Below are 27,985 nucleotides of genomic sequence, written 5' to 3'. Positions count from 1 at the left end.
ACTCTCCACAAGTAACAAATAGTAATGTCAATTTCGGAAAGGATATCATATCATGTGGTGTATGTGGAGCAACTTTAGCTTTTGTTGCTACTTGCTTTAATAATATCAGTTAAGGTAGCCCATGGATATAAACAAGTATCTAGTGCTGCCAGTCACTCAGAATTTGATATTAATGTCAGGAGTGTTATTACAGGAGTGTTACAGGAACGGCAACACAAGTGTTCTGCAAAAAAACAGTGCTGGCATTGCACAGCCAAAAGTGAGCTGCTATCACGTTAAAGCGCTCAAGTACACAAGCAAATGAGTTTGCTATCTTTCTCTACACTTAGTTGCATCTGAAAGGTAGAAACCACGAAGAATAAGTGGGATCCAGGAGATTTCTGCTGCAGTTGCTCTCACCGCTGTTGGATGAACTAACTAGTGAGGCTTCCTTGCTTATTTTCTGCTACTTTCTTTTCACAGTGCTTATCGTATGCAATGCAATTTTTTGTCTCACCCTCGCAAAGAATGTTTGGCAACCGTATTTTACATGAGTCCCCTTTAAATGTAGGCGCAGTTCACCGTAACTAGTTCGTTTTTAATCGTACTTTGCAGGTGAAAATAGAGGAGGACGAGTGAACAAAATTTGGGCTGGTTTGGCATCATTTAGGCCATAAGTCCACGACCCCTAGGGGTCCACGGAGGTACTGCAGAGTGGTCGCAAAATCTTTGATTGATGAGACATTTTTTATATATATTTTTTTTTTAATTTTCCGGACAAATTAAAATTTCTTTAAATACACATAAACATGAATGAATGAATATTTTAGTAAAGGGATAAATGGAGGCAGAAGATGTTACCGCCACCCTACTGTTGCACATGTTTGAAATAAAAAAAATAATATTTGAACTTGTGTATTATTTGAATAATTTGAATGCAAAATGATAATAATACTGTAGATTTATAAATGAGCTGAGTTCGATATAGAACACATATAGTAGGTAGTTGGTCCCTACTTAATCTCCCCATCAGTTTTGGGCTCCTTGACCTGAAAAGGTTGAAGACAGTTGATTTAAGTAGATAATTTGTCACTCCTCCCTCAACTCAGAAGTTCCCTAGACTGTTGCAGACCACCTAGCCTGGTTTATAAAGACGAAGATCCCTACACTGTCTTGTAGGTACATTTGTTTCTGAATTATTTCTATGCTGAGAACACGTTACTTTTCATGAAAGGCTACACTTGTCTAAGTCATATGGGTGAAAAAAGCACTTAACAAAATATCCATCTAATATTTTAGCATGTTTTTGTGTGCATTTTGGCAGTTTTGGAGCAACGTTTGGTCTGAAACCAACCTGCTGTCTCTACCAACATTTCTGCTGGCAAGCAAACTGCTCTTTGGATGACCGGAAAACTGCACTTCCTGCTTGTTTGATCAATAACACGCACATTTAAACAGTAAATCTTGCCCTCCGAAAAAAAAAGAAAAAAAAAAAAAGCTGTCCCTTACAGCTGCAGAACACCTACACACAGAGAGACGGCGCGCTCCTGTGCTCGGCAACAAACACGATCTGCAGAGACATCTGTCAGCGTGCCTCTGACTATATTTGCCTATCGCGCTTTTCGACCCCTTGCGGAACGCGCTCGCGTACGCACATGCACACGCACACGGATACGACCATCTGCTCCTGTAATGAGCGTGGCTGAACGCCGCCATTTGCAGTATCAATCTTCCAGGCTACACATGTCAGGCAATGCCACGCAGAGACAGCAGGCGCGGGGGCGAGCCTTTATGGTCGCCAAAGTGTGAATTAATTAGCGCCATGTCTGGGGGTTCTCATTCACTTCTCCCCAATATGTCACGCTCTGCGATCTAACAAGGCCTCGAGCAGATAAAAAGCACACGCTGAAGCAAAGTCACTCTCTGGCACATCCTTAAATTGTCCTCCAGTACACGAGCCGAATGGAGGCACTGCGGAGGAAATGAGTTTCATCTTCTTTTTCTTTTTTTTTTTTTCATTTTTCTCCTGGGAACATATTCAGTGACATGGAGATTTCGTTTTTTTTTTTTCTCTCTCTCTTCCTTCCATTATAATTTTCTGAAGATGATGGTGATTATCATATCTGATGTCTGCGACAGGTTAAAAGTTTTCTGATCCATCTGCGTCTCTCCTTGACTGTTGTCACACTCAGCTGTGTGCGATGGGAATTTAACTTAGTGTTTATACAAAATAAAGTTTTGCCAATTATTTAGTTCGTAATTGCTTGTCTCTGGGAGAATTTTTTTTTTATTTTAATTTTTGCTCCGTGTCACTAAAAATCCAGATTTTCTCTCGCACATGCAGTGTGTTTGGAAAGAAGTACCGCTGATGGGACCATCTGTTATTAAAGCTCAGGCTCGTTGAAGCAGGGAAAAGATGTCCTCCAGAAAGCAGCTCGCTGCATGTCGCGTGTCTGTAAATATTAGTCCTGGCACTGGCCATGGGTGCTGGCTGTGGGTGAGTTATTGCATGAGCGGCAGTGTGTGTGTGTGTGTGTGTGACTTTTCTTTTCTTTTCCTTTTTCTCGTGGATTAATGAGTATAGATGCCGAGCGGCCGTGTCAGAAATCACCTAGCAACCGTCTCTTGGCACATCACGACCTGCAGCAACAAATTGCCTGTGCATGAAAAATGATAAAAAGGCCAAAAAGGCAATGATTACCTTAATGTTTGGTCTCATTTCGGTAATTAGTAAGTCAAGTAAAAAGTGGGAAAAAAAATAAAAACTCACAGTCTGACAAGTACCTATTAGGTGCACTTACATCCATCAGGCATAACATTATGACCACCTTCCTTCGATCTCCATTGAGCCTCCAAAACAGTCCTGACTCATTAGAGAATGAGAATGATTTTTGAGGGTCCTATGGGTTGAAGCGAGGGGCCTATCTGGATCAGACTTGTTCCAGTTCATCCCACAGATACTTGATCAGTTTGGGATCTAGTGAATACGGAGGCCAGGTCAACACCTTGTGCTGTTCTTCGTGTTTTTTGAGTTATTCCTAAACCGTTTTTATGTGTGTGCCTGTGTCAGGCTGCATCCTGTTGTTGATGGCTGCTGCCGTCAAGAAGTGTCATTGCTATAGTGGGGGGTGCCTGGTCTGGTCTAGGTGTCTATGTAACATCCACACGAATACCAAGCGCTTATATCACGGGCTGATGGAAAGTGTGAGAGCACAGACAGAGACTTGAGATTTAAAGCTGACTATTCTTTCTACATTACGACAGAGGTATGACCTTCAGTTAAAACCAGCACCTTGTGCTGTTTGTCGTGTTTTTCCTGAACTATCCTGTAACCAGATCTTTACCAAACACCAACGTGTCTCATCTGATGTCGTAGCCACTGCAAGAAAACGAGCCGTGAAACAACTGATGAGGCCAGTGAAGCTGGATTACAACAGTGGGTCTCTAGAACCGAACACCGAAGTCCTGCAATTATTTCCAACACTCTAGAGCCACTTTTCGGTAATTTTGTCATTTTGCGTTGCTAACATTGGTCAGTTTTAACGGAAGGTACTAATAGGAATTCAAGTTGAATTGCCACTTTTGTTCCATTATAAAAACATAATAGCTGGAACATTATAGCTTTTTGTTAAAGCCACAATGGGCAAAGGAGGGTTTCCCATTAGGAGGTCGTTTTCCGGAAGTCATCATCATTCACGCTGATGTCTGCTACGTGAATTATTTCTCGTATCCTGCCTTCTCTTCCTGTGGCATGTCTATCCATTTTGACGTTGTGCTACAAACCCACTTGAACCTGGAACTAGGTAGGAGTGAAAGAGCGCTGTGTGCTTTTCTCTCACTCTTTGAAGCATTGTCACAAGAGCAGCGTAGCAGCCCGACGAACCCCAGTTCAGCTCCAGACCACAGTTTTTTCTTTCATTCCCTCAGTTGCGAGGCCTTGAGCGAGGCACATACGAATATCCTGAAAATACGCCGCATCTCTCAACTCGAAGTGTTACGATGCGTTTTAACAGCACACCCTAGAAAAGCTCATTACAGTAAATGAATAGCAGCTCGTGGGCATGATGCCTGGTGTTCAGAAACGGGTTAGAAAAGGAACAACAAATATCTAAACTTTAGATAAAGAAGACTCATTTCATTACAAAACAGTGAAGGTTGGAGCAATTAAATGATGTGGTGTCTTTAAACAAAACTGATTGGGTAATTTAAAAGCCTGTTGGCAGTTCCAGCGCCATAATTACTCTGAGATCTCATTTCTTTTTCCCCCATAACATTATGACCACCTGGCTAATATCGTGTAGGTCTCCATTGTGCCTCCAAAACAGTTCTTACTCATTAGAGAATGTCTTTAGAGGGCGTCTAAAGGATTGAGGGGAGGGGTCTCTGTGGATCAGCCTTTTTCCGTTTGGGATCTGGTGAATTTGGAGGCCAGGTCAACACCTTGTGCTGTTTTTCATTTTTTGAGACGTTCCTAAACAGTTTTTGTGTGTGCGCCTGTGTCGGACTGCATCCTGCTGGGGACGACTGCTGCTGCTTCCATCAATATCCAAGTAACATCCACACCAGGACCGCCAGGACCAGACGTTTCCCAGCAGAACACAAGACGGTCAATATTAACTTCTCCCGTCAGTGGTCATAATGTTTTGACTGATCGGTGTATATATCAAAGCGGTTTACTTTGGGTGCGCACCCGACAGACCATCACGCATACACGTATTGTCAGCCTACTAGCATAATCGCCTAAGTCATATTTGAACAAGAAAGAAGTCATGGCAGGAACCTCACTTTCAGCCACTTAGAATTCTCAATGTAGGATGTCATGCGAAAGAAGCATTTACGTCGAAGCGTGTCTGCGCCCGAGTCTGGACTCACTCGCTAACAGGGCTGTCATCAGAGTCATGTTAAATCTCAGGTGCTAAAAGCTCACGGATGCAGGATTTTTTCCAGCTTCAGGGTCATGTGGGTCCAGCTGGGTCAGCTGTTCACGCCGAAGTGCAGGACAAACTCTCACAACTTGGATTTTTCCATCAGTAGATTTCTTCTCTCCGACGAGGGACAAAATAATGCTCAGTGTCCTCGGGCAACCTCGGTTGCTCCCAGCAGCAGAGCCCGACATTTACAGATGTGAAATTATTTCGGAGTACCACTTTATCACTTTAGAAGCCACGCGTGTGCACTGTAATGTTTGTTTACACACTTGGGCGCAGCTTGAACAGAGAAATTGAACATCATCCCTCCTTACTGTACTTTACCACACTGCAACTACTCATGTACTGTTGTTACGTAACTTAACTACATGGCTATGGTTTATTCATGAGGCCTATTTTGGCCCAGGGAACTAGGCGTCCTGAATCAGACGAGAATCTCTCCATCTCTCCTTGTGCCCCCGGGGGTGGGGGAAGCAGGCAGGCGGGCGAGTTATATCGCAGACTCGGACAGAATAACCGCTTCGCCGAACGGGGAAGAGAAAATGATCTTCGTCACCTGCTCTGCCTCTTCCATCCGCCCGTCCGACCGTCGTCATTTCATTTTCTCGCCTGCTTCATCTGTGCACTTGCCTCTCTGGGGATACGTGTGTGTGTGTGTGTGTGTGTGCGCGTGTGTGTGTGTTTGCGTGTGTTAGTGCTGCGCTGCTCTGAGGGCGACGCTGCCACTCTGGATGTCTACATGCATGTATTTATGTAGACCAGCATTGCAAATTACGCCACCAATCTGGATAGGAACAGGAGTTGACTGAGAGGCTGCGTTTGTTGTGTGTCACTGAGGATACGCCGGAGCTTCTCGAGGTTTGTGTGGGAGAGAGCGGAAAGAGGCAAGGTAGCGTGTCACAGCAGAGCCCTCTGCTGTTTGAAGCACCAACCACTCAACCTGTCCTCTGTCTTAGACTCACAGCTACAGTGCATTGATAAGTCCTTCAGTCGCTGCCATTTCTTACAGTGAAGATTATATTTGAGTAGAAGTGATTACCTATGCACTACCAGTCAAAGGTTTCTTTTTATTTGTACTGCTTTATAAATTGTAGATACGTACTGAAGACATAGTATGTACAAAGTAAGACATATGGAATTATGCAACAAAGACAAAATTGTTAAAGCTTCACGATGTAGTCACCTGAAATGGTTTTCACTTCACAGGTGTGTGCCTTGTTACGGTTTATTTGTGGACTTTCTCGCCTTCTTAATGGGTTCTTGATCCGTTGTGTTGTTCAGAAGTCAGCTCGGTCCACAGATGGCAGCCCTGTTAGAATTCATATTATGACAAGAGCCAATCAGCTAAGTAACGAGAAACGGCAGTCCATCATTACTTTAAGGACCGAAAGGTCAGTCAGTCTGGGAAATTGCAAAAGCTCTCGAGGACCGAGAGTCGCCTCTGCTGCTGAGGTTAAGTTCATCTGAGTCTCCCGCCTCAGAAATCGCAAGTGAACAGCACCTCAGATCAGAGCCCAGATAAATGCCACTCAGAGTTCTGGTAAATCTTTACATCAACTGTCCAGAGGAGACTGTGGGACTCAGGCTTTTATGGGAAAATAGCTGAAAAGAGGCCACTACTAAGGAAAAACAACAAGCAGAAGAGTTTAGTTTGGGCCAAGAAACACAAGGAATGGACATTAGGCCAGTGGAAATCTGTGCAAATTGGATGAGTCCAAATTTGAGATCTTTGGTTCTGCCCACCGTGTCTTTGTGCGACGCAGAAAAGGTGAACGCATGGTATGTACAAGCATGGTTCATATGGTGACGCATAGAGAAGGAGGTGCTTTGTTGATGACGCTGTTGTGGATTTATTAAAAATTGAATAATTGTTATTTATCTTTTAGAAGACGACAAAAAAAAAATGTTAACGGCTAGGAATTCTTAAACGTGAGCCTTATCGAGCTATCAAAACCAAATAGGGAGACATACCCTGCTGTGCTTCTCTGACATTGTAACACCGGTGGGATTTTAGAAGCTGTTATGCATGGTCAGAGTTGCTCTACTGACTGACAGCACGGTAGTTTGCCTGCAAACCACCGTCTGTTCCACCGTCCATTCGCTTAGAGGCTTGTTGTCATGTCTGGGATCGGATTCAGGCTCAAACGAGTATTTGCGATGCTGACATCTTGAGTAAAGAACAAGAAGGGGAAAAAAGAAAAAGAGTGAAATCTGACTGCTTTGATTGCCCTCCTGAGCCAGCAAAAGTTATCCGAAGGGCAGGGTTTAAAGAGACAGGAGAACGCAGACTGAGCAGAGGCACTGTATAAAATGTTAGATATTAAAGGTGGAGGGACATGTCATGCATATTACCAGATATACAAAAACATAAACCTGGTAACATGCATGATATGTCCCTCCACCTTTAATCATAAGTGACTTGTATAAATGGCTCTGACATTATGAGTATGATTAAAAATCCAAATCCTTACATACCCTGTACATACAATACAATACAATATATACATACACTATCCACTACCACTACCAAGTACCATCCCAAACAGCCTGCTTGAAATCTGTTTTCATTCAATTCTCCAATTTAAACTCACATTCACATGAGACTCACTGGCTGACACCCTTTACACCTCAGGTCTAATCTACGCTCTTCTCAGATGATGAAATTCCGAGAAGCTTTTACACATGTGCTGTGGGTCCATTGGTTTGGTTTAGTATGGCAAAAAAATAATTCTGCCTCCGTTGCCTTCTTCTGCAATTTCATTACAACCAAACCAAAAGAATGCAGCTGTACAGATGAGAAAGAAAATGTATTTTAACATGGTTACGGTACCATTTTCATAAATGTACCATATTTAGATAGATGCAGTTAGTTTACCACAATATCTTGATCCCCAAACATGGTCACTATTTTAGTACTCACAAACTCATATATTCCTGCCTTTGTTTTAAACATGTGCACGGTACAGTTAGTAGTATTTATATAACAGACAAGAAGAATGTTTTTACTTTCGCAGCATTTAAAGTGTAACCGTTTTACCTTGCAATCAAATGTCGATCATGGATAATGACACCCAAGGGCTAATGTCAATTTGTAACTCAATTGTGTAGCAATAGGATTTCTGGGGAAAAACTAAATCAGTGGGGAAGATGACTTTCTTAGTTTGTAGCCATGGTTATAGTAACTTGCAGCTTTGCTGTGTAAAATACAACTGTAGTAAGGAAAGGGCCTGTTTATTCCTGACCAAGACCTGCACAAAGCGTTTTCACACACAGTTGATTTAATGTTCTGACCACATGAGATCACAACAACTACACTCAAATCTAATACAGCCACGATCACTGAGATAGTAAGAAAAGGGAGAGGGAAAAAAAAATGGTGTTGAAAGAGGACAGGAAGGAAGTGGCAGCAGCAGCAGCAGCATCCAGTACAGTACATTAAAAGACAAGAGATCATTTTGTCAAATATGTAACAACATGTTCCAGTCTGACAAATATTGTCAAGTGACATTTCAAATGCCTGTCCTGCGTTTCTTTTTTTTTCTTTTTTTTACAGTATGTCGCAGCCAATATCGACTCACGGGCCAGTAGAAATTTCAGGCTTGTACTTGGTGTTTGGTGGGTTTATGTTTTTATTGGCGCATTAAGGCAGTGAACAAAGCTTTTGGCGCACACTGCATTTGTTTTTCAATTAATTCTCCATCTGTCCTTTTGTAGCGATGAGTTAATTTACCTTGACCGACCCTAATCGTTCAGTTAAGTCACAATTAACAAAAATATGAATAGAAGACCAGGGATGTCTGGTTAAGTAGCCAAAGCAACACTGGCTTTAATCAGTTTTTAAAGATATAACACCTCAAGTGAAGAGTTTGCTACTGGAAATGAAACACTAACGCACAACCGGGTCAAAAGCAGCTATTTTTCTCTCAAGATAAATCGCCTACCATAGAACTGTCTTGATCATTACATTCACTGGTAAACCTTGGTTTGTGCTGACGATCATCACGGTAGGTGGCAGGGATAAAAGTTGGAATGTCCAAAATGGAGAAAGTGTGAGAGCCCTATGAGGACTTCCTGGCCAACACCTTTTCTTGTTCTTGTTCTTGAGAACAAATGTCTCCCTTGTGACAAGCTCAAGTCTTTTAGAACTGAAGACGCCATTTGAATGTGTGATGAAATGTTTTCAAGAAACCCTACGAGTCCCGTCCCATGGCCTCAATGACAGAGAACCTTCTCAGACGCACTCTGCTCGATAGACCACTTTTGTCTGCCACCGGTGCTGTTCAGAATTGGCCTCCGCATAAATCCTTCCAGAGTTTGTGTTGGCCATAGTTTTTGAGGTGCGTCCCACATCACATCCACTTGTCTGATCCCTGTTGGCAGCTTTTCAGCAGATTCAGCATGTTGAATTGGCGGTGGAGCAAACCAACAAATGTATGTGCCAGCAACCACCGGCCTTTGGTTGTAGTCTTCGATGTGCAATGCGAGGCAGCGTCGCAGTAGGCTGTCGTCATGTGCCTCTAGAAACTGCTTTCGTCCACATTCTCTGCTCTTGGCCCCGGTGTGTTTTATAAAGGGAAAAAGACCTCGTCACTTGCCACTTGTCATTTCAGAACCCGGACAAAGCTGGTGATTCTGTGGGAAGTATACTGTACGGACACCAATTACATTTTTGTGGTCAATGTTTTCTGGCTATTGGTTACATTATGTTTTGCTTTGTTTTTTTACAGTAAACCCGTAAAATTATCCAAACACACCATTGAATAATTGAGTCTAGTGAGAGTTCTTCCAGAGCTCAGAGGTCAATGTGGGTCATATGTCAGAGGATCAGTCTATAAGCCCTGGTTATGGCCTTTGACCCCTGAGTAGATGAATATTTATACATAAATAATAGTTTTCCTTTACTTCCTCTATGGATCGTAGTTCACGGAGTCCGTGGCAACGGGTCAATTGAGTTTCATTCCTGAAATGTAATGTTGAAAGATGGCGTTGATTTTATTAAAATGTAGAAGTTCGGGTCAGGAAATGAGATGAAGGGAGCCGGGTCATGCCGGCAGAAGAGGAGGAGGAGGAGAAACGGAGAAGGAGAAGAGACTAGTTTGTTCTATCTTCCACTCCACTCCAACTGTCATATTTCTTTAGCTCGGATTGTCTTTTACTTTCTGTTATGTCACAGCCTCTTTTCTGCCTTTCTTCCTCCATCATTATCTCTCCTTCCCTTTGCCCTCCCTCTCCTTCTCCCTCTCCTTCTCCTTCTCCTTCTCCTTCTCCTTCTCCCTCTCTCTCTCTCGCCTCTGCCTTAGAAAGAGACGATCCAGAAATAAGGCCATAAATAAGAAATCATCGGCCTTTTCTGTCCCGCCACATTACAGGCTTTTGATGTATGCTTTCTGCAGTAGTATTACTCACCGGCTTCAAATCAATGCTCTAATCTTTCCCCCTGCCAGATTGATTTCAGTGGCAGTGACAACAGCACAGAGAGGTGCAGAACCGTTCTGTACATTGTAAGCCATTTTCAAAATACTAGCAGACGAGTGTTACGTAGGGACAGCTGCGCAGGTTGATTAAGTAAGTCGCCAGATATCACACAGGCGCAGAGGCGCAAATGCGTAGAGTACCTCATTAAATGTATTAAACCCCGCTGATCCATCTTTTTAAACTGTTTATATGCAGACGGCATTTAAACCACGGTCAAGGCCTCGAACGCATTTTACGTTTTAAACCATCTGAAGAGAAAAATCAAGGCTGCCAGTAGGAAACCAGTCCAAAAACTGATTGTGCCGCTCCAATCAAAATAACTCTGGCCACATTTCTGCGCATTCCTGTGGCCAAACACTCATCATCGCTCGCTGGGTTGTTTCTTTAAATTTTGGTGTTTGCTAAAAGTTTTTCCCCACCGCCCAGCCTCACTGCCCACGTCTATTTATTCATTTAAATGGCCAGAAAGAGGAAGAGTTCAAAGGGCTTATTGGACTGTCGAGCAGCAGCCGGCCTTATCATTTTTATCCTGCGTTATTATTTTTATTTGCTTTGGTTTTTCCGTATACATTTATCATTTCTATACAGTGATACTTGCAAAATACCACTTCAGATTCCTACATTTAATTTGGTCATATCAACCAACAGGCTGTGTCAGCGTCCACCCATTGTCTCCCCTTGACATGGGTTGCGCAATAATCATAGCAAGTTCTGAAATCGCTGGAAGATTTTATATCGATGTTAACAAGCTACAAGTGGCATCTGTGAATTAGAGTCCTAAGTGAGAGCTGTGGCCCTGTAGTGAGGTTACTGGCAGCCTGCCCCCACTCTCTGTCCAGACTTGGCCAAGGCTGACCTCCAGCACATTCAACCTGTGAAGGCCAGAAATGTGTGTGTGCGTGTGTGCGTGTGTCCGTGTGCGCGTGTGTCTAAGCGAGTAACTGAGTGAGTGATGGGTGAGTGATGCGTACCACTGAGTGGATGAACCTGGTACTGAGCTAATCATCCAAGAGTCTGCTCAACTGGAGACAGACTTGAGGCTCACTGGCCAGAAACCAAACAGGTCAGATGGAACGCGCGCACGCACACACACACACACACACACACACACACACACACACGCGCACACACACACACACACACACACACATTCTTGTATGGCCATCTTTGTGAGGACACTCATTGGCATAATGCATTCCCTAGCCCCTTACCCTAACCATCTCAACTAAATGCCTAACCCTAACCCTAACCCCAACCCTTACCCCAACCCCAACCCCAACCCCTAACCCTAACCATACCCTACCTTCAAAACTGCCAAAAAAATGAGGCCAAAAAAGTGAGGACCAGCCAAAATGTCCTCACTCCGACGTAAGCCACAGGTGTCAAACGTGTGGCCCGCGGGCCGAAAGCGGCCCACCAGAGGGTCTAATTTGGTCTGCAACATGAATTTGCAAAGTGACAAAATTACATAGAAGACAAAGTATTTTTTCAATGAAAATAGCTTCTACCCCTAATTTTAGTCAGAGAAGTGGACAGAACACAACAATGAGACCCAGGACTACACAGCAGACAGCAATGTACCCAAATTGCACTTGTTTTTCTAAAGAAATTTCTCCTTTTTTATTTCTTTTCCTTTTTTTTATAGTTTATTAAATGTGAACATTCTCCTGATTTACATGTTCTTCTTTGCCCTAAAACAAACAGAAAAAAAAATCTGTAGTTGTTGTTACTTATAGGTTATTATTCTGTTGTCTTACTGGTCCTGCCCACTTGAGATCAAACTGGGCTGAAAATGTGGCCCCCAAACTAAAATGAGTTTCACACCCCTGGTGTAAGCTCAAACTGGTCCTCAGAAAGATAGTTTCTACAAGAGCATGTACACACACAGAAAGACCTGTATTCTTGTCTTTGTGAGGACATCCGTTGACATAATGCATTCCTTACCCCTTCATCCTAACCATCTAAACAACCCTAACCCTTACCCTAATCTTAATCATAACCTAATTGTAACCTTTACCCTAGAACCGAGTATCGACCCTCAAACACCATTGCAAAGAAGTGAGGAGTGGTGAAATGTCTCTGCACAGCTGTCCTCACTCTGAACTCGAACTGGTCCTCAGAAAGAACGCTGTACAAAGAGACTCACACACATATAGGAACAGTACACACTGATCTTGAATTTACCCTTTTATTTTCCATTGCACATTCCAGAAACACATTAAGCAAAGTTGAACTGAAATGTGCGTTGTCCTTGTTTGTGTAATACAGTATAACAGCAGTAGTATTAGCGTCACTGCCGGAGCAAAGCTTTTGGTAGATGATCTTGTATTTGCAAAGTGTCCTTTATTTCAGTACCGGATGCAACTCAGGGTTCAGTGTCTTGCTCATGGACAGTTCAGCATGTTGTTTCTAGTCCTGAACCGCTTACCCTCTGGTTCATGGACATCCCGCCCTAACTACTGCACCACATCCGTCTACACTTTAATCCATCATCAGACTAACTTCCGGCCTATACAACCTTTTGTAACTACATTTAAATACAGTCTAGCAAACTGTAGCGTACTTTAGGTGACAATGATTATGGTGTGTATGTGCAGTGTGAATGACAATCGATATAATTTGATTTACAAAATATATCTATATGAAATTGCTTTTCCAGAGAATAGGAGTTAAAAAGGAGAGAAAAGCTCTGTCTGACTCTGCATTGTGTCTTGCAGGTTGTCAAATCTCTTTAATGTTTAAATGAACGTTGCTCAGATTTAATCACGAGTGCAATATTCTAGCCTGATAAAAGTGATTCCAATCATGGTGCGGCGCTCAGAAATACAGATTTCTTGCAACGCAGGCTCTGCACATCGGCGTATTTCCTGCGAAAATGAAACAGTCTAGGCGGCGAAGAAGCGAATCGATATATCAATAGACCGAGCTGTGATTTAATACGGAGTAATTGGTTAGCACACACTGATGTTGTGCTCACAATAAAAAACCGAGGCGAAGGCACGCCAAGTCCTCTACCTGATGAGAGAGTGGCTGAATCAGTGGCAGTGATCTGTTTGCATCAAGATGACAGACACTTCAGCGTGAGAGCGGTGCCAGACAGACGCTCTCTGTGATTTGGACGCTGCTTCTCAGTGTGCGGCGCCAGAACAAGCAGGGATCTCCATAAATGTTTGCTCGCGCCGCAGCCAAAGGTGTCCCAATTATTTATTTTCCCCCTCACAAGACAGCTGTTATCTAATCAGTCAGAAAAGCAAAAGGTTGCACCGAGTGTCAGATTTTCAATTTACAATCTGGACCACCGAGGTGCGCTGTGCGAAAAAAATCTGATCTGGCGCTGGCAGCAGCATGAAGGACGAGGCACAACGTGATGCGGCTGATCGAATCGTTGCATCGCACTAAGTGCCAGTCATGTGATTGATTGAAAGTGTTGCAGAACTGTGGGCATAAATGTGGACGTGATGTGCTTTGGACTGTTGGAGCTGGATGTGGTTGATGTAAGAAGAACTGTACACAAAGCAAAACGCTGGCTTTGCTGTGAACATCACAAAGCACGGGATTCGACAGGAAGAAAATAAACTGCCATGCTACATTTTATGCTACATTTAAAAAAAATAAAATAAAATAAAACCTACCCATTAAATGCAATATAGTTATAATTAGGCCAGAAACAAAAGCATAACATGCACCACCACCTGTATAAAATTATTAAAGAGTCGCTGTAACAGTTTATATTACTGAGACACGCTCATTACACTTAGTATCACGGTAGATGGTGTCAGTAAAAAGAGACCAGTTCTAAGAATAATGTCATTTTGGTCTTACGTGTGCTCTCAAGATTAGACAGTGTTAACATTTAATCTCAGTTCCTAAATTATTCAGCGGCACTGTAAAGGTCTCGGAGTCTGTTTGGTGTGGCCTGGAGAAGGAGAGGTCACCTGGCTTACATATTACCCATACACAATGATGGCAGAGTAATGGCACAGTCCCATAAGTTATTCTACATATTCACATCTTTACAGATATTCTAAAAGACATATTAACAACAAGATTTTATTAGCTGAGGTGTAAAGTACAGGCATTGTGGGGCCCTGAAATACAATAAAATAACAAAGCGTAGGTATGAAATTCATTTAAATACATATTAACATGAATCCAACATATTTTAGTAAAGACATGAATGGAGGCAGAAGATGTTAATGTCACTCTACTGTTGCACATGTTTGAAATAAGGAAATGGATATTTGAACCTGTTTGTTATTTGAATCACTTAATACTGAATGCAAAATGATAATAATACTGTATATTAATAAATAGCACTGAGGTGAGTTTAATATAGAACACATATAGTAGGTAGGGGGTCCCTACTTAATCTCTTAATCAGTTTGGGGTCCTTGGCCTGAAAAACGTTGAATGACAACAAATGCTTAGGCCACCTGTAAAATCTTGTCATTTTCAGCTGTGTGTCTTCTGTTTAGGAAGAATTAATACGTGAATATGCATAAATTTTATTTCCATACAAACATATTAATATTATCCCACACTCATTATACTCTACTCATGACTGTAAGGAAATACATTACATGGCATGGCAGTCTCAACTAATTTGGGGTTTCAGGGATGAGTTTGTGAGTTGATATAACTGCCGGCCTTTTTCTAAGACATTGCCGCTCATACAGAGATTTTATGTACCATTGGTTCATAATAATTTATTAAAAATTTAGGGCCATATCTAGTATTCTGGGTTATACACATTCTACCATCATTAACCTTTTTTTCAACCACATCTCACTACATTGGCCCACGGTCCTGTATTTATGCAGTGCTTTTCTACCTACTGGTACTTAAAGAGCATGATAGTGTACAGTCTGAAAGCTGTGTGAAAGAATGGCACCCAAATACTAGTCAGCACTTTTGTCACTTTTGTCTTTTTTTTTTTTTTTTTTTGCCAGTTGAGTTCATTTTTGTTTCTACTTTTGGCGAAGGCAAGTCATACAAATGTTGTATCTTCGAGCCTCCTCAGTTGACCTCCTTGATGTGTTTCACCTTTATTGATCCAAAACTATCAATTAGAAAATTGTGGAGATGGAGAAGCAGCTGGAAATACTAAAGTGGAAACATGCTACTACCAAGCGGACCGATCACAGGTCTTGTGGTCTATGTCAACGTGACGCCTGGTCCCATTTCTGGGCAGGTACACGTCAGGCTACGGCGTTAGGGTCTGCATAGGGTCTGGGCTGTTACCGTAGCTACGCTAAATTGACAGAGTACAGAGTACAAACCATGCGTTAGTCTGAACAACATCCTGTACCTGCTCATTAACAGATCGTGGATGTGAGACTCAGACGTTCAACACCCACAGTGAGATACATTTTTGGCAAAGTCAAAAAAAAAAAAAAGCACTGAATACTGTTGGTGTTTATCTGCAGATCATACACACAGCTAATCAGACTGTATTTTCTCTGCTTAGACTGCAGTGGGTGTGTGGCTGCAGTCATCAGGAAAAAAACAAGTTGCAAACTAACTTCATTTACATTTTAATGTCTGTGTTTCTACAGATGACAGCAGAAGCCATTCTCCGCCTGGTCAATGATCCCGTACTGCCTTTCTACCCTCTGGACATTGCTCTGGATGTTCAAAACAAACTGAAAGGTAACACTGATGAAGATATAATAACAGGGTTGGTGGCGATGGTGCGGTTTTGTGGTGAGCCAGAGAATTCGCAGAATTACAAAAAGCACGCCCGTGAGCTATAGTGGATGTAGTCGAGCTGTAAAATTAGCACCTTGGTTCATAATTACTTTTTCCTTGGGTTTATTTTTTCCCCACCAGTGTTTGTGTGGAGAATTCAGTTCATGATAGCACAGAAAAGGCTATTCTATTGAGTCAAGGTGCACAATTTGAGCATTACGGGTGAAATTGAGTTATTTTCGTGTTAACATTTATGCATAAGGTTACAATGGTTAGTGCAAGTTCTATAAACCATGGCCAGAGTACAAGTGTGAATAAATGTAGTGTTCTTTGAACACAAAGTAGTGTCTGTAATTAGAATATCCATCATTAGACTTTCATGAAAAAATGGTTGCATTTTTTTTAAATATTTTGTGAGTGTCTACTGTGCCAGGTAGTATCATGGCACCAGCACACCTATAGTGGTTTATTTGCGCATGTGTGTTGTTCATTATTGTTGACTACATAATAGGAACACATGCTCAAACTGTCTGGCTAGTCAGAGCAAAAAAAGTTACGCCAACAAACTTGACTTCTAATGTCTTTAAAAGTTAGCTAAAACCCTTTTCTAACTAAATCACACCAAATGTCCACTTTAGAACCACCATTCCTGTATATTTTCCAACTACTACCTTTCTTTTTTCACATAAAACTTGGCTGGTGAGGTGCCAGTTATTTTTAAAATGCTCCTGTTGCACATGTCACAACCCAACTAAGTATATAGCACTGAAAAGGCCAGGATGTTCCCAACATGGCACAACAGGTTTTAGCTCTGTAGAATATTCTTTTTTATATTTAATATTTCTTTTAAAAAAAATTGCATTAGAGACTCAGAGTACAAAAATGAAGAACCAAGTCTTACATACTGTTTTTTATACATAATTATAGAGCATAGGTCTTCAACAGGGAGTCCACAGAGGTACTGCATAGGGGTCGCAAAATCTTTGGTAGATTAGACATTTTTTAAATATATGTATTTTTTTTTTATTTTTCCCTCATAAATAAAATTTTAACACGAATCCAACATATTTTAGTTTAGCCCTTCACTCATTCCATTTGACACAGAGCACCACACTAGACTTGTCGATCTGTACACAATAGGCTCCGCCCCTGTTACTGCTGAGCCTATTACAAGGCCACATATTACACATTGACCCCGTCCAGAAGCACGCTGTAATATTTTATATATATGTATATATTCATACATATACATGTAAGTTTATGTTTAACACTGTCTCGAAAAACTAGAGTTTTACACTGCCTATAAAAAAGTTCACTCCCCCTTGGATGTTTTCTCCTTTTATTGCTTTTATCAATTAAATCACAGTCAATGTAATTTGTTTGTTTTTTTTTTTGTTTTTTTTTTTTACAAGAATTAAAATATAACTATTTCATGTCAAAGTGAAAACTGATTTTTACAACGTGATGTCAATTAATTAAAACTTATAATGTAGAAAAAATGATTTCATAAATATTCACCCCCTTTAAAGTGATAGACCTAATTCAGCTAACGCCCAGCTCACAAATGCTGGTAGTCTCACAATTAGTGAAAGTCTGATGAGGGAGGCCACCAAGACACCTGCAACCACTCTGAAGGAGTTAAAAGCTTTAGTAGCTGAGGTGGGAGAGACTGTACATAACACAACTTTTTGCCCGGGTTCTTTACCAGTCAAAGCTGTTTGAGTGAGCCTGACTCAAGTTGGAGGAAGGTTCTTTGGTCTGATGAGGCAAAAATTGAGCTTTTTGGCCATCGGACCAGACGGTATGTTTGGTGAAAGCCAAACACTGCACACCACCGTAAAGCATGGTGGTGGCAGCATCATGCTGTGGGGATGCTTCTCAGCAACAGGCCCTGGAAGGCTTATTAAGGCAGAGGGGGAAATGAATGCAGCATCATATTGCCAAATCCTGGAGTCTGAGTCTGTCTACAAGAGAGCTCCATCTTGGGGGAAGATATATTTTCCAACAAGATAACGACCCAAAGCATACGGCAAAAGCTACACCAAAATGGTTTGAAGCTCAGCATGTGAATGTTCTGGAGTAACCGAGTCAAAGCTCAGACCTCAATCCGATCGAAAATTTGTGGAAGGACTTGAAAAGAGCTGTTCACGCCCGATCCCCGAGCAACCTGGCAGAGCTTGAGCAGTTTTGCAAGGAAGAATGGAGAAAATTTCCAGTGTCTAGATGTGCAAGCCTGATCGACAAGTATCCACACAGACTCAGTGCTGTGATCGCAGCCAAAGGTGCATCTACTAAATATTAACTTGAAGGGGGTGAATATTTATGAAATCATGTATTTTGCGTTATTAGTTTGAATTAATTGACATTACTTTGTAAAAATCTGTTTTCAGTTTGACATGAGGGAGTTTTTCTTTCTTTATTTTTTGTCTAAAATGCCAAATTGTGTTGGTCATGATTTCATTTATAGAAGCAATAAAAGGAGAAAATATCCAAGGAGGGTGAATACTTTTTATAGGCAGTGTATGTATTATGGGTTAAGATTGTCCAGAACAAGAACATGTTTCATTTGGGAATGTGGTCCTTTGTGTGTGACTTACATGAAGTGATTTACATATTAATCACCCAAAATGGGTGTGCAACTTGCATAGTAAAAGGAACGCAGCCTTTTACTCAAGGTCTGAATTTAAACGACCTCTCAGGCCGTCTGAGCCCAAATCAGCTTATTCAGTCACAGTCTCCCAGCCAGCATGCAAAGACTCTGTCCTTGAATATTAAGACGGCCCTCCCTCAAAAGAGGATGCACAACAAAGGCTTTGTTATACTTAGCTTGCGTGCTGCCTTCACAAGAACTCGGAATGAACAAAATGCGATATTACTTTCTTCATGCATCGGGTAACTCAAAACTGAAGCGGTGATGACCAACAGAATGCACGCCACGCAGAATCGATTCCACGAGCTTCTGATGAAATGAATCTATAAACCGAGTGGTATCAGTCATTCACAAGACAATGATCAGAAATTGAAAGCAATGGAGAGACGAGCTCTACCACATGTACTGTAGCTCCAACTTCAAGTCTCATTCATTTTACCTAAGGCAATCAGTCAATGCCTCAGGTTCACTGGCTGAGTCTAAGCATGTAAGCATAGTCCCATTAAAGCCTAGACTGAGTGGTTACGCTTCCTCATGTGAGACTAATGGACAGATTATAACCTGAGAGTGACTGAGATGACTGATTATTATAGCGGCCCGTAGCCTCTATGTCTGTATCTTCGTCAGTTAATCCCTCATTGTTGCCGTATGTCTATTCCCTGGCCTCTAATCTCTATCAGTTCCAGTCAAAGACATATTATTGGCAAAGTTTGACCGAGCAAGAATATCTGTATAGGGTCTGTGCATGGACAGCCAAAGGCCTGCTGATGTTCAATTAATAACTATGAGGAGGAGGAGCTGAGGGAGACTTTGGTTCAAAGACGATGGTGATGCCAAAATGAAAAACAATCACAGCATGAGCGCAGGACAATAGATGGTGGCATGACAGGCCTTTTTTCATTCGTCTACCCAGCGGGCCTTGAGCAGATGGGTCCCCGCGTCTACGCATGTGACGTAAGGGCATGAATGAATGAGAAACAATTAATTGTATTTGACACGCACTATAGGAAGAGTATAATATGCGAAGATCGCATCTGAATGGATGTGATGTGATCTGATGTTTACTAATGGGCTCAGAGGAAAAACCCAGGGACTTAGTTCTGATAAGGTGAATGCAGCGGAGAAGAGTGGCACTGATCTGGTAGTGAAATGACAGCCGACAGCAGGGAAAGGATGAAATTTAAATTTAACAGGAGCAAAACCATCTGATTTATGTCAGTGAGGAGAGAACACCCACTGATGATGATACCAGCATTTATGAGAAAATGTAAATAATATACACCTTTAAGCGTCAGAGTGTCTGTCTTCCTGAAATTGCTCGATTGTTGAGTGTGTAAAAGTAGTTTTAGTGTGTTTGTGTGTTCCTTTTGTGAAAAATGTTGTGTGTAATTAAGTGTAGTTTGGACTGCTCCAGTTACCGAATTTGTTGAATAACTTTAACTGAGGATCTTTGCAATGATGTGTCTGGGGACTTGGTGCAAGAAAACAATTGGCTGGCCTGGAACCAGATGCTAACTTCAATCCTTTGTAAAACCTCGTGCCATGCGTTAGTAGGACTTGGGTCCTGAGGGACAAAACAGACCTGATATTTTTAAAAACAGACTGTATATAATTCATTGCATGAGACAAACTTTGTTGAACCTTCCATTAAAGTGAATAACATGTGTATTAAAAGCTAATGTGGGAATGACCCTTATATGACTTATGAAAAAGAATAGCAGGCTTACGTGTAACAGAAGTTAGTTAGAAGTCAATCTTGTAAATTTTACAACTTTACATGAAATACTCCTGGGGGATGTTGGATTTTGGCTGTTGCTAGAAAACCAAGCTGCACCCTTATGTTGCTTTGAGAGGGAATTGGAGTAAAGTAAACCCCACAAAACAGTGGAGAAATATATACAAACAGATAGGGTTAGCCATGCTGGATGGTGTCCTGACCAAAGGAACAAGCAGCATTCTCTGGTGTGCACGGTGAGATGGATTTCTCAAGTACATTTGGTTTTGATGCAGGAACTGTAGCTGACTGCAATATCTCTGTTTCCATATCGACATTGCTGTTTGTCTTGTTGCTTACAGGACCTGGGAAGATTATATGTCTTGGTGGAGAGGTGTCTGCTGTTGGCTCAGCTGACATCACATCTCTCCCGTGTAAGTCATACGAGGATTTTGTACACCCCTGCTGGTAAAACCAGTTTGCAGTGGGGAAGATTGAGTTGATTTAACGGAACAAATTCTTTAGCCACCAAAACGAGTTTTTTCCACACCCACTCTTTACTTGCAGGGGCTCTGTCACTGCAGCCTGAATTAGTAGTTTCCAAGCGGGCGTTGACCCATTGGATTTACATCCATCCTCCTTTATTTGGGGCGAGAATCCCCAAAAACAATGCATGTATGCAAATGCACTTTTCTTTTTAATCTAACTCAGTTGAGCAAATCAAACATATATGGAACAAATCCCTGAAAACATATGTGAATGGCACAAGAGTAGCAGCAGAGTTCAGTTTTGCTTGAAGGTCGTTGAGAACAGGCTTTGTAATAAGCATGTCCCCATACACCACCACACAGTGTCATTTTCCTTATGCCAAACATTTAGTTTTATTATGTTCATCAGCTGTGTGTAATGAGAAAGGGGAGTCTTGTGACAGGTTTTGGGCTCTTTATTGTGGTTATTAAATTGGTATTAAATTTAATTCTAGGTGGCATTATAAATGTCTTAAAGTTATAAATTTGAATTAGCTGCGCGTGCGGATATTCCCAATGATTTTGCTTTAACCGAGCAGCTCCCGCGCAGCCCCGAAAACAGGTGGGACAGGGCTTTTATCTCGGCTGGTTTAAAAATACAGAGAGGCACCAGATGGAGGGAAGGAAGAGGAGGAGGAATGGGACAGTGAAATAAATAGTTTCTGATGTGTGTGAGTGTGGTAACAGATAGGAAAGCACGATAAATAATTCCCGGTGCGGGGCTAGTGTTGTGTGCGGCCTGTTAATGGCAGTGGTTGCAGATTTAAAGCTGGCTTGTTAATAGTAGAGATGCCTCATAATTGTGAAGATGATAAAAAGGACGCAGAAGTGTTGCAGACGTAGGATGATCCACTGATTCTGGAAGTTATTTTCACAATCCACATCATTGATTGCATAAATACATTGACTTGCGTTAAAACTCGACAAAAGCTGTGTTGGACAGATGTTAAAGGCTGTAGAAAGTAATACTTTGCAACAAGGAAATTGATGTTCTTGACCTGAATACCTATGCTGAGAATAGGCAGCTCATGCCAGATACTCTGTGTTCCAGATATGTATAGCCTGTATAAAAACAGGCTGCAACTCAGTACCATCTATACCGTTTAATAGTACTCTGCAGTATGTTGTAAGATGGTACAATGGAGCCTTCTCCATCTACTGTAACTAAATGTTTCACATCTTTGACAATGAAATCCACCATCCACCAAATTGTTGATTTGCAGCCTTCTTTCTCTGTGCCTTGCTACAGGGTGTTTGGTGAACTTGTTATTTGACTCCTGTCGAGAGGATTTGGACCGTTGTTTTGGTGTTTGTTGTTTGAGGACTGACTTACACTCTGTATGTCACGGCAGACTGGGCTTCATCTCCAGTGAAGTATTCCCACACACTTCGATCAATAGGGATGGGCACCGATACTGTGTTGACGCCAACGGTAGTAACCAGACTGAAAAGAAACTCAGATTTTGGTGCTTCTTTTTGGTGCCGCTGAATTTTTAATTACTGCCCCCTTAGCTCTTACTGATGTGTCAACGCTACATGTGACGTCACGTCAGTTTTTCATCTGCATGGATGGAAATTAACCTTCAAAAAGGGTTAAAGGTTTGGCTGGACTTCACCTCAAAAGATGCAGACTTGGCAACCTGCAACAAGTGCTTGAAGGCGATATTGTGCAAGGGATCTCAAATTTGATTAAACATCTGAGAAGTGTCCGAGAAGTGTAGTTAGCAGCATCCCCGGAGAAGAGAGCAGTTGACACACTGCTCTTTTTGTCTGTTGTGAATTTTATTTTATAATTGGTTAATTTATTTCTTAGTCCTTAGTCCTCTTTATATTATTTGGATTAACATTCTGTTCAAATTGCACGGTATATATTTTGTACATTTTACGGGATCGGGAATGGCTATATGTGCGTGTGCGCCTGGTCTCTGGGCATTTCAGCAGCCCCCCCCTCCCCTCTGCAGCACAAGACTAGTGATATTAAATGGATTCTTCACAGCCAGCATGCAGCACAGCAGTATTCATGACTGGCAGTCATGGAGGATACTAAGATCAAACAACCGGAGCTAATTGAAACCCCCCAAAACCTTTTGTTCAACTTTTTAATCACCATTCTCTCCTTTTTTCCCTCTTTTCTTATAGAACTGCCTTTGGCCTTGTCTGATCTGACATAAATCTCCATTAATTTACAGTAGAGATAGCGTTCAGTAGCAGAGCTTCCTATGGTCCTCAATAGCAGTGCTTAAAGAAATGTATACACGCCTACTGTGATCAATTTGAATTAATATAAAATGCACTCAAGAAATCCAAGTAAATATGTCTTCCTGTGAATGAATCCTTTGTACCTTGTACAGCTATTATGACTGACAAGCACCAGCAGGCAAGTGAGTGAGTTTGTCTTCACTACAAGGTTTCTTTATCCTCTCATCCATTTTACTGTTACATTCTACAGTCAGTCGTAGGGGAGCATGAGGCATTTGGGAGCTTTTTAGCTTCGCCACTGAAAACAAATGTACAGTAGACACTGAAAGGATTCTAAGCCTGATAAACTCTAGATACTGTACATTTGGCATGAAGCTATTGAGTTCTCTTTAAACAAGCACTTGGCAGCCTGGCAAAGGAATGGGAACCTTGTTTAAGATGTGCACATCAAGTAATTTAAAATATACTTAAACGGACCAAGCTAAGCAAAAGGAATGGAGACTCTTCTTGTAAAAATGCAAACTTTGTTTATTTTTCTTGGGCATTTTGGACTGAATTACTCAACTCCTAACATTGAACTGAACTGCAGCTCTGGCTCAGTGGGTTTTCCATTAATCACAAGGTTACCAGGTCAATCCCCAGCACATGGACAACATGCCAACGTGTCCTCGAGCAAGACACTGAACCCTGAGTTGCTCCCAGTGCCTGTCAGTGGTGTGTGAATGTGTGTGCGCTCATGTGAACGAGTGGGTAGATAAAACATTGTAACTGTAAAGACCTTGGAGTCATAATATGTAGAAATGGGTGATATAAACACAAGGACATTTACCATGTAGGCCCAGTAGCAATCAAAAGTGTCTCTCTTTATAGAGTCCAAAGTTTGAAACCCCCCAGAGCAACCACTAAGGCAATAACGTTGAAGAAAAAATCCCTTCTAACAGGAATGAGCTTTGCACAGAATGTGGCAAATAGGTTCCTATTTGCTAAGGGACGGCCAGAGAGTGGCATAGAGGGGGAAGAGAGAATGACAGTTCTCTAATTCTGAACAATGTGCCCTGATCAGCCAGAAGAGAATAACCATCTTTTGACAACGTTCTGCTGGGAAATGTTTGGACCTGGCATTTATATGGATGTTAGCTAGACATGTAGCACTCACCTAGATCAGATCAGGTACCCCCACCCTATAGCAATGACACTCCTTGATGGCAGCAGCCTGAGACGGGCACACACACACAAATAACAGTTTAGGAACATTTCAAAAAAAAATTTGGAAAAACAGCACAAGGTGTTGACCTGGCCTCCAAATTCACTAGATCCCAAACTGATCAAGTATCTGTGGGATGCACAGGAACAAGCCTGATCCACAGAGACCCCTCCCCTTAACCCATAGCCCCCAAAGGCCCCCACTAACATAGCATTCTGTAACTTCACACCACAGGTCACCCCCACAGGGGCTATGTCTTTTCTCTGATGAGTCACAACTGTTGTAGAGACACTGTTTTGGAGACCTGCACTACTTTCGGTCATAATGTTATGCCTGACCAGAAAAAAACTACTGCAAAAAATGTCCTTCTATGATTTTATCCCAATGAAAACTGGAAGCAGTGTCCTTTGTCTGACCTTGAATGAACATTTTATTTCAACGCACCCTACAAAGTGTTGTAATACACATAAAGCTGTGGAAGACTGCTTGTAATCAGTGAAGGAGTGTCAAATGAAAAGGCAGTTACATTGTGATATTGAAATAGAAATGAAGTGACTGTCCAATCACCGAGGACATCACAGCCAACAGGATGAAGAATAGAAATAACTGAATTTACAATTTTCTTTCAATAAATGATCTATATCAAACACTTTATATAAGCTTCATGTATTTACTGCTTAGTTTTTACATAATCATATAATAGTCATTATTTTATCGTCATGTAAATCAAGACAACTAGTTCATTTAAGAAGAACAACATTTATTGTATGCCCACAAATGCACTCTTCTCTCTTGGTTGTGATCATTTCTATGTGGCGTATTATACAAAACAGAATAGTTTAGTATCACCTTCCTGAGAACTTCTTTTGAGCAGAAACTGGCACAACTATAGGTTCACGATTTTCTGTGAGTTGCAGTCAATCAGTCAAACATGGTTGAACTTTTTAGCCAAATCTGGATGCAATCAGGTAGTGTGAACTGATTACCACCCAAACTGCAAACAAGTGTTTCCGACAGCCAATGAAAAAAGAGAGGGTGGGACGTGGGAAATCGCATCAGAAAACGGCGGGAAGAAGTGGGAATATAAAAGCGGCAAACAGTGAGAATGGGAACGTGGCGACAAAGCAAACCTGGACCGCAGAAATGGAAGCGAGATTAATCGAGTTATGGCATTAGCACGAATTCCTACAGTATATGATGTTGGTTGGTTGCAGTGCATTCATTATTACACAGGCAAAACTGTTTCAGAAGTTCAGTCCAACTGAAAAACTGACCACCAGCCAGAAATCAACTACAAGACCCCAGATACCTAGCTTAGTACGGCACCAGCATCTGTAAAGACTGTGAAAGTTGTGTAGTGGTTCCCCAGGTTTAAGTACGCAAAGGTACACTTTGCGTACTTAAACCCATATATTTTTTTAACTGTATAACTGAGAGCGCTTTCCTTCTTGATGACTCAGCTAAACCTTCACCTGTCTCACCTGGGTCCATTGTTAAAAGATATTAGTCTTTAAAGTCAAGTGTTCTCGTGTCTGTACAATGCATTTCCAGCTATTACTTAAAGAGCTTTACAGCCACAAAGACCAATTTACCCATTTGTTTGCATTTGGTACCAAGGATCGGACCACTAACCCCCCAGATCATAAACAACCCGCTCTACCTATGAGTTACAGCCAGCCATAAGGTGGGCCTTTGGGTGTTTCAGTTCTTTAGGGACGACTAGACCCCAGCAGGCGTCCAGTGCCAGGCTTGAATGTTTGTAAAAGGTTCAGTGACGTCTTGAGTAGCTGCAGCTTTGGTAGATCTCGAAAGTGACACCTGATCGTCTTGGGGCTGGTCCTTGTTGAGCTTTTCTCGAAGTGATGACTTAATTTTTGTGTAAATAGGATGGTTTTTGCTTTCCGCACATTTAAAGCAAAGACGGTGTTCTTTAAGAATAATTCAAAATGAACCCACGAACTAACAAACCTTGGCATTCACCAATATCAGCAGACACTGGTGTACTAAAAAGAAAATATCCAGCTGAATGAAAGCATCACCTTGAAGCTCTTTTGTTTTCCTCGTCTTCTCTCCGCCACTGTTACTGCATGAGGCTAAGTCCCAACTGTATACCGGGACGCGAACGCACTCACACACGTCCCTATGTGTCAAAAGATGTGATGGATTACAACAATCAAACAATATTTCATGAGTCCCAGCTGGCTCAGAGGAAGCAGAGCCATTTAAATTTGTAGGAGAGAACAGATCTCATTGTCTATTTTTGTCTCATCTGTATTCCTCCTTCCCCTCCAATGAGTCAAGCTCTGTTCGCTACCTACTGTGACACGCTCTGATCTCAAGAAATGCAAAAACACACCTGTGTCATGGTATTTTGATTCATTTTTTTAAGTTACTTGTTTATATCTCTTTTAATATGGTATGATATGATGATAGATGCTCAGATGACATGAAGAAGAAAAGAAGAAGAAGAAGAAGGAGAAGAAGAAAGATGGGCAGAAACAGGAACATGGGAATCACTGTATGTTGAGAGTAATACAGGGATGGTAGACGAGGGGCTGTGCATGTAGTTATCCTTTAATGCCATTTTGAGGGAAAATTCCAGTGTGCGGATTTCTTCCTAGGCCGATGTCGAACAAGAGAGCCTGGGGGTTAAATGCCACACTGATGCCACACTGGGCAGGTCTACTCTTCTCCTGCTGATAAAGAGGTCTGGCCTAATTACAAACATGGGTTCTATTTCAAATTTAAATACCAGCATGAAATTGTCTGGTGTTGTGCGCCTACTTTATTGTAGTTTTCACAAGATATCTATTTCTAACTGACAGTTAAGTCAAAAAGTTTGGCCCAATACAGGTAGTGTAAAACAGATTCCAGTCTTTCTGACGTGGGTCCATTGGAACCAGCCCGATATAATTTAATAGAGCCAGGAATACAGCCAATTAACTGTAAATGAAAGGTAATTGATTTGTTGTGCCAGATGTACTGTAAAACAAGGCTGCCCTCTGTTGACAAGCTAATGAGGACGGCCTTCTGTGAGTGACTGGTATTGTGTGTGCTTTTATTAAACTGTGGGGACCAAAGCTCTGCAGATTACTCGCAATGCAGAGCCGGTTGTCCCTATGGGTTAATTTCTCCCAGCCACACAACTTTTTTGTGTGTTGAAATGTGTCTGGTTGGAGGGAAAAGGTTACCCCGGCACGAGGTTTGAAACACAACAGGTTGGGGATGGAGGGGGAGAAAGAGGCCGATCCGTAATTCTAACCTCATTATGTCTCGAAACTTGAAGGCTTTCAAATCTATAACATACGGAAGTAAACATGTCCAAGTCTCGCTTTCTAATTTGATACCAGCAGCTGATATATGCTGTCAATATGCCAGACACTTGACCTGCAACGTCTCACCATCTGACATGTCATATGCCTGACCACTCAATATGTGAGGAGAGCTTGGAAATCTGTCGGATTTATTCATGTAATGATGCATTTCCTGACCTTCTTTTCCGTTTGTTATCTGCATTGGGTTATTACACGATGGTCAAAGCTTATCCTAAATTAGGGAGAGTACAGGTAGGACAATGCTACAGTCTGTTATACGTCCAGAATGCAAAATCTGATAATGAAG

At 41.7% G+C, this 27,985-nt stretch overlaps 1 protein-coding gene across 1 annotated transcript in view; it reads left to right on the top strand.

Annotated features, from left to right (window-relative positions):
- LOC125009939 (inactive N-acetylated-alpha-linked acidic dipeptidase-like protein 2) overlaps window positions 1-27,985 on the top strand; it is a 284,469-nt gene that overhangs the window by 237,932 nt on the left and 18,552 nt on the right. Inside the window, exon 13 of the mRNA XM_047588201.1 lies at window positions 15,938-16,031. Coding sequence (XP_047444157.1) covers window positions 15,938-16,031 — 94 coding nt within the window. The remainder of the gene's footprint in view (window positions 1-15,937; window positions 16,032-27,985) is intronic.

This window comes from Mugil cephalus, chromosome 6 (assembly GCF_022458985.1).
Source record: "Mugil cephalus isolate CIBA_MC_2020 chromosome 6, CIBA_Mcephalus_1.1, whole genome shotgun sequence".
NCBI lineage: Eukaryota > Metazoa > Chordata > Actinopteri > Mugiliformes > Mugilidae > Mugil > Mugil cephalus.
Note: the sequence above shows the minus strand (reverse complement) of the source record. Positions and strands in the feature narration are given on the sequence as shown.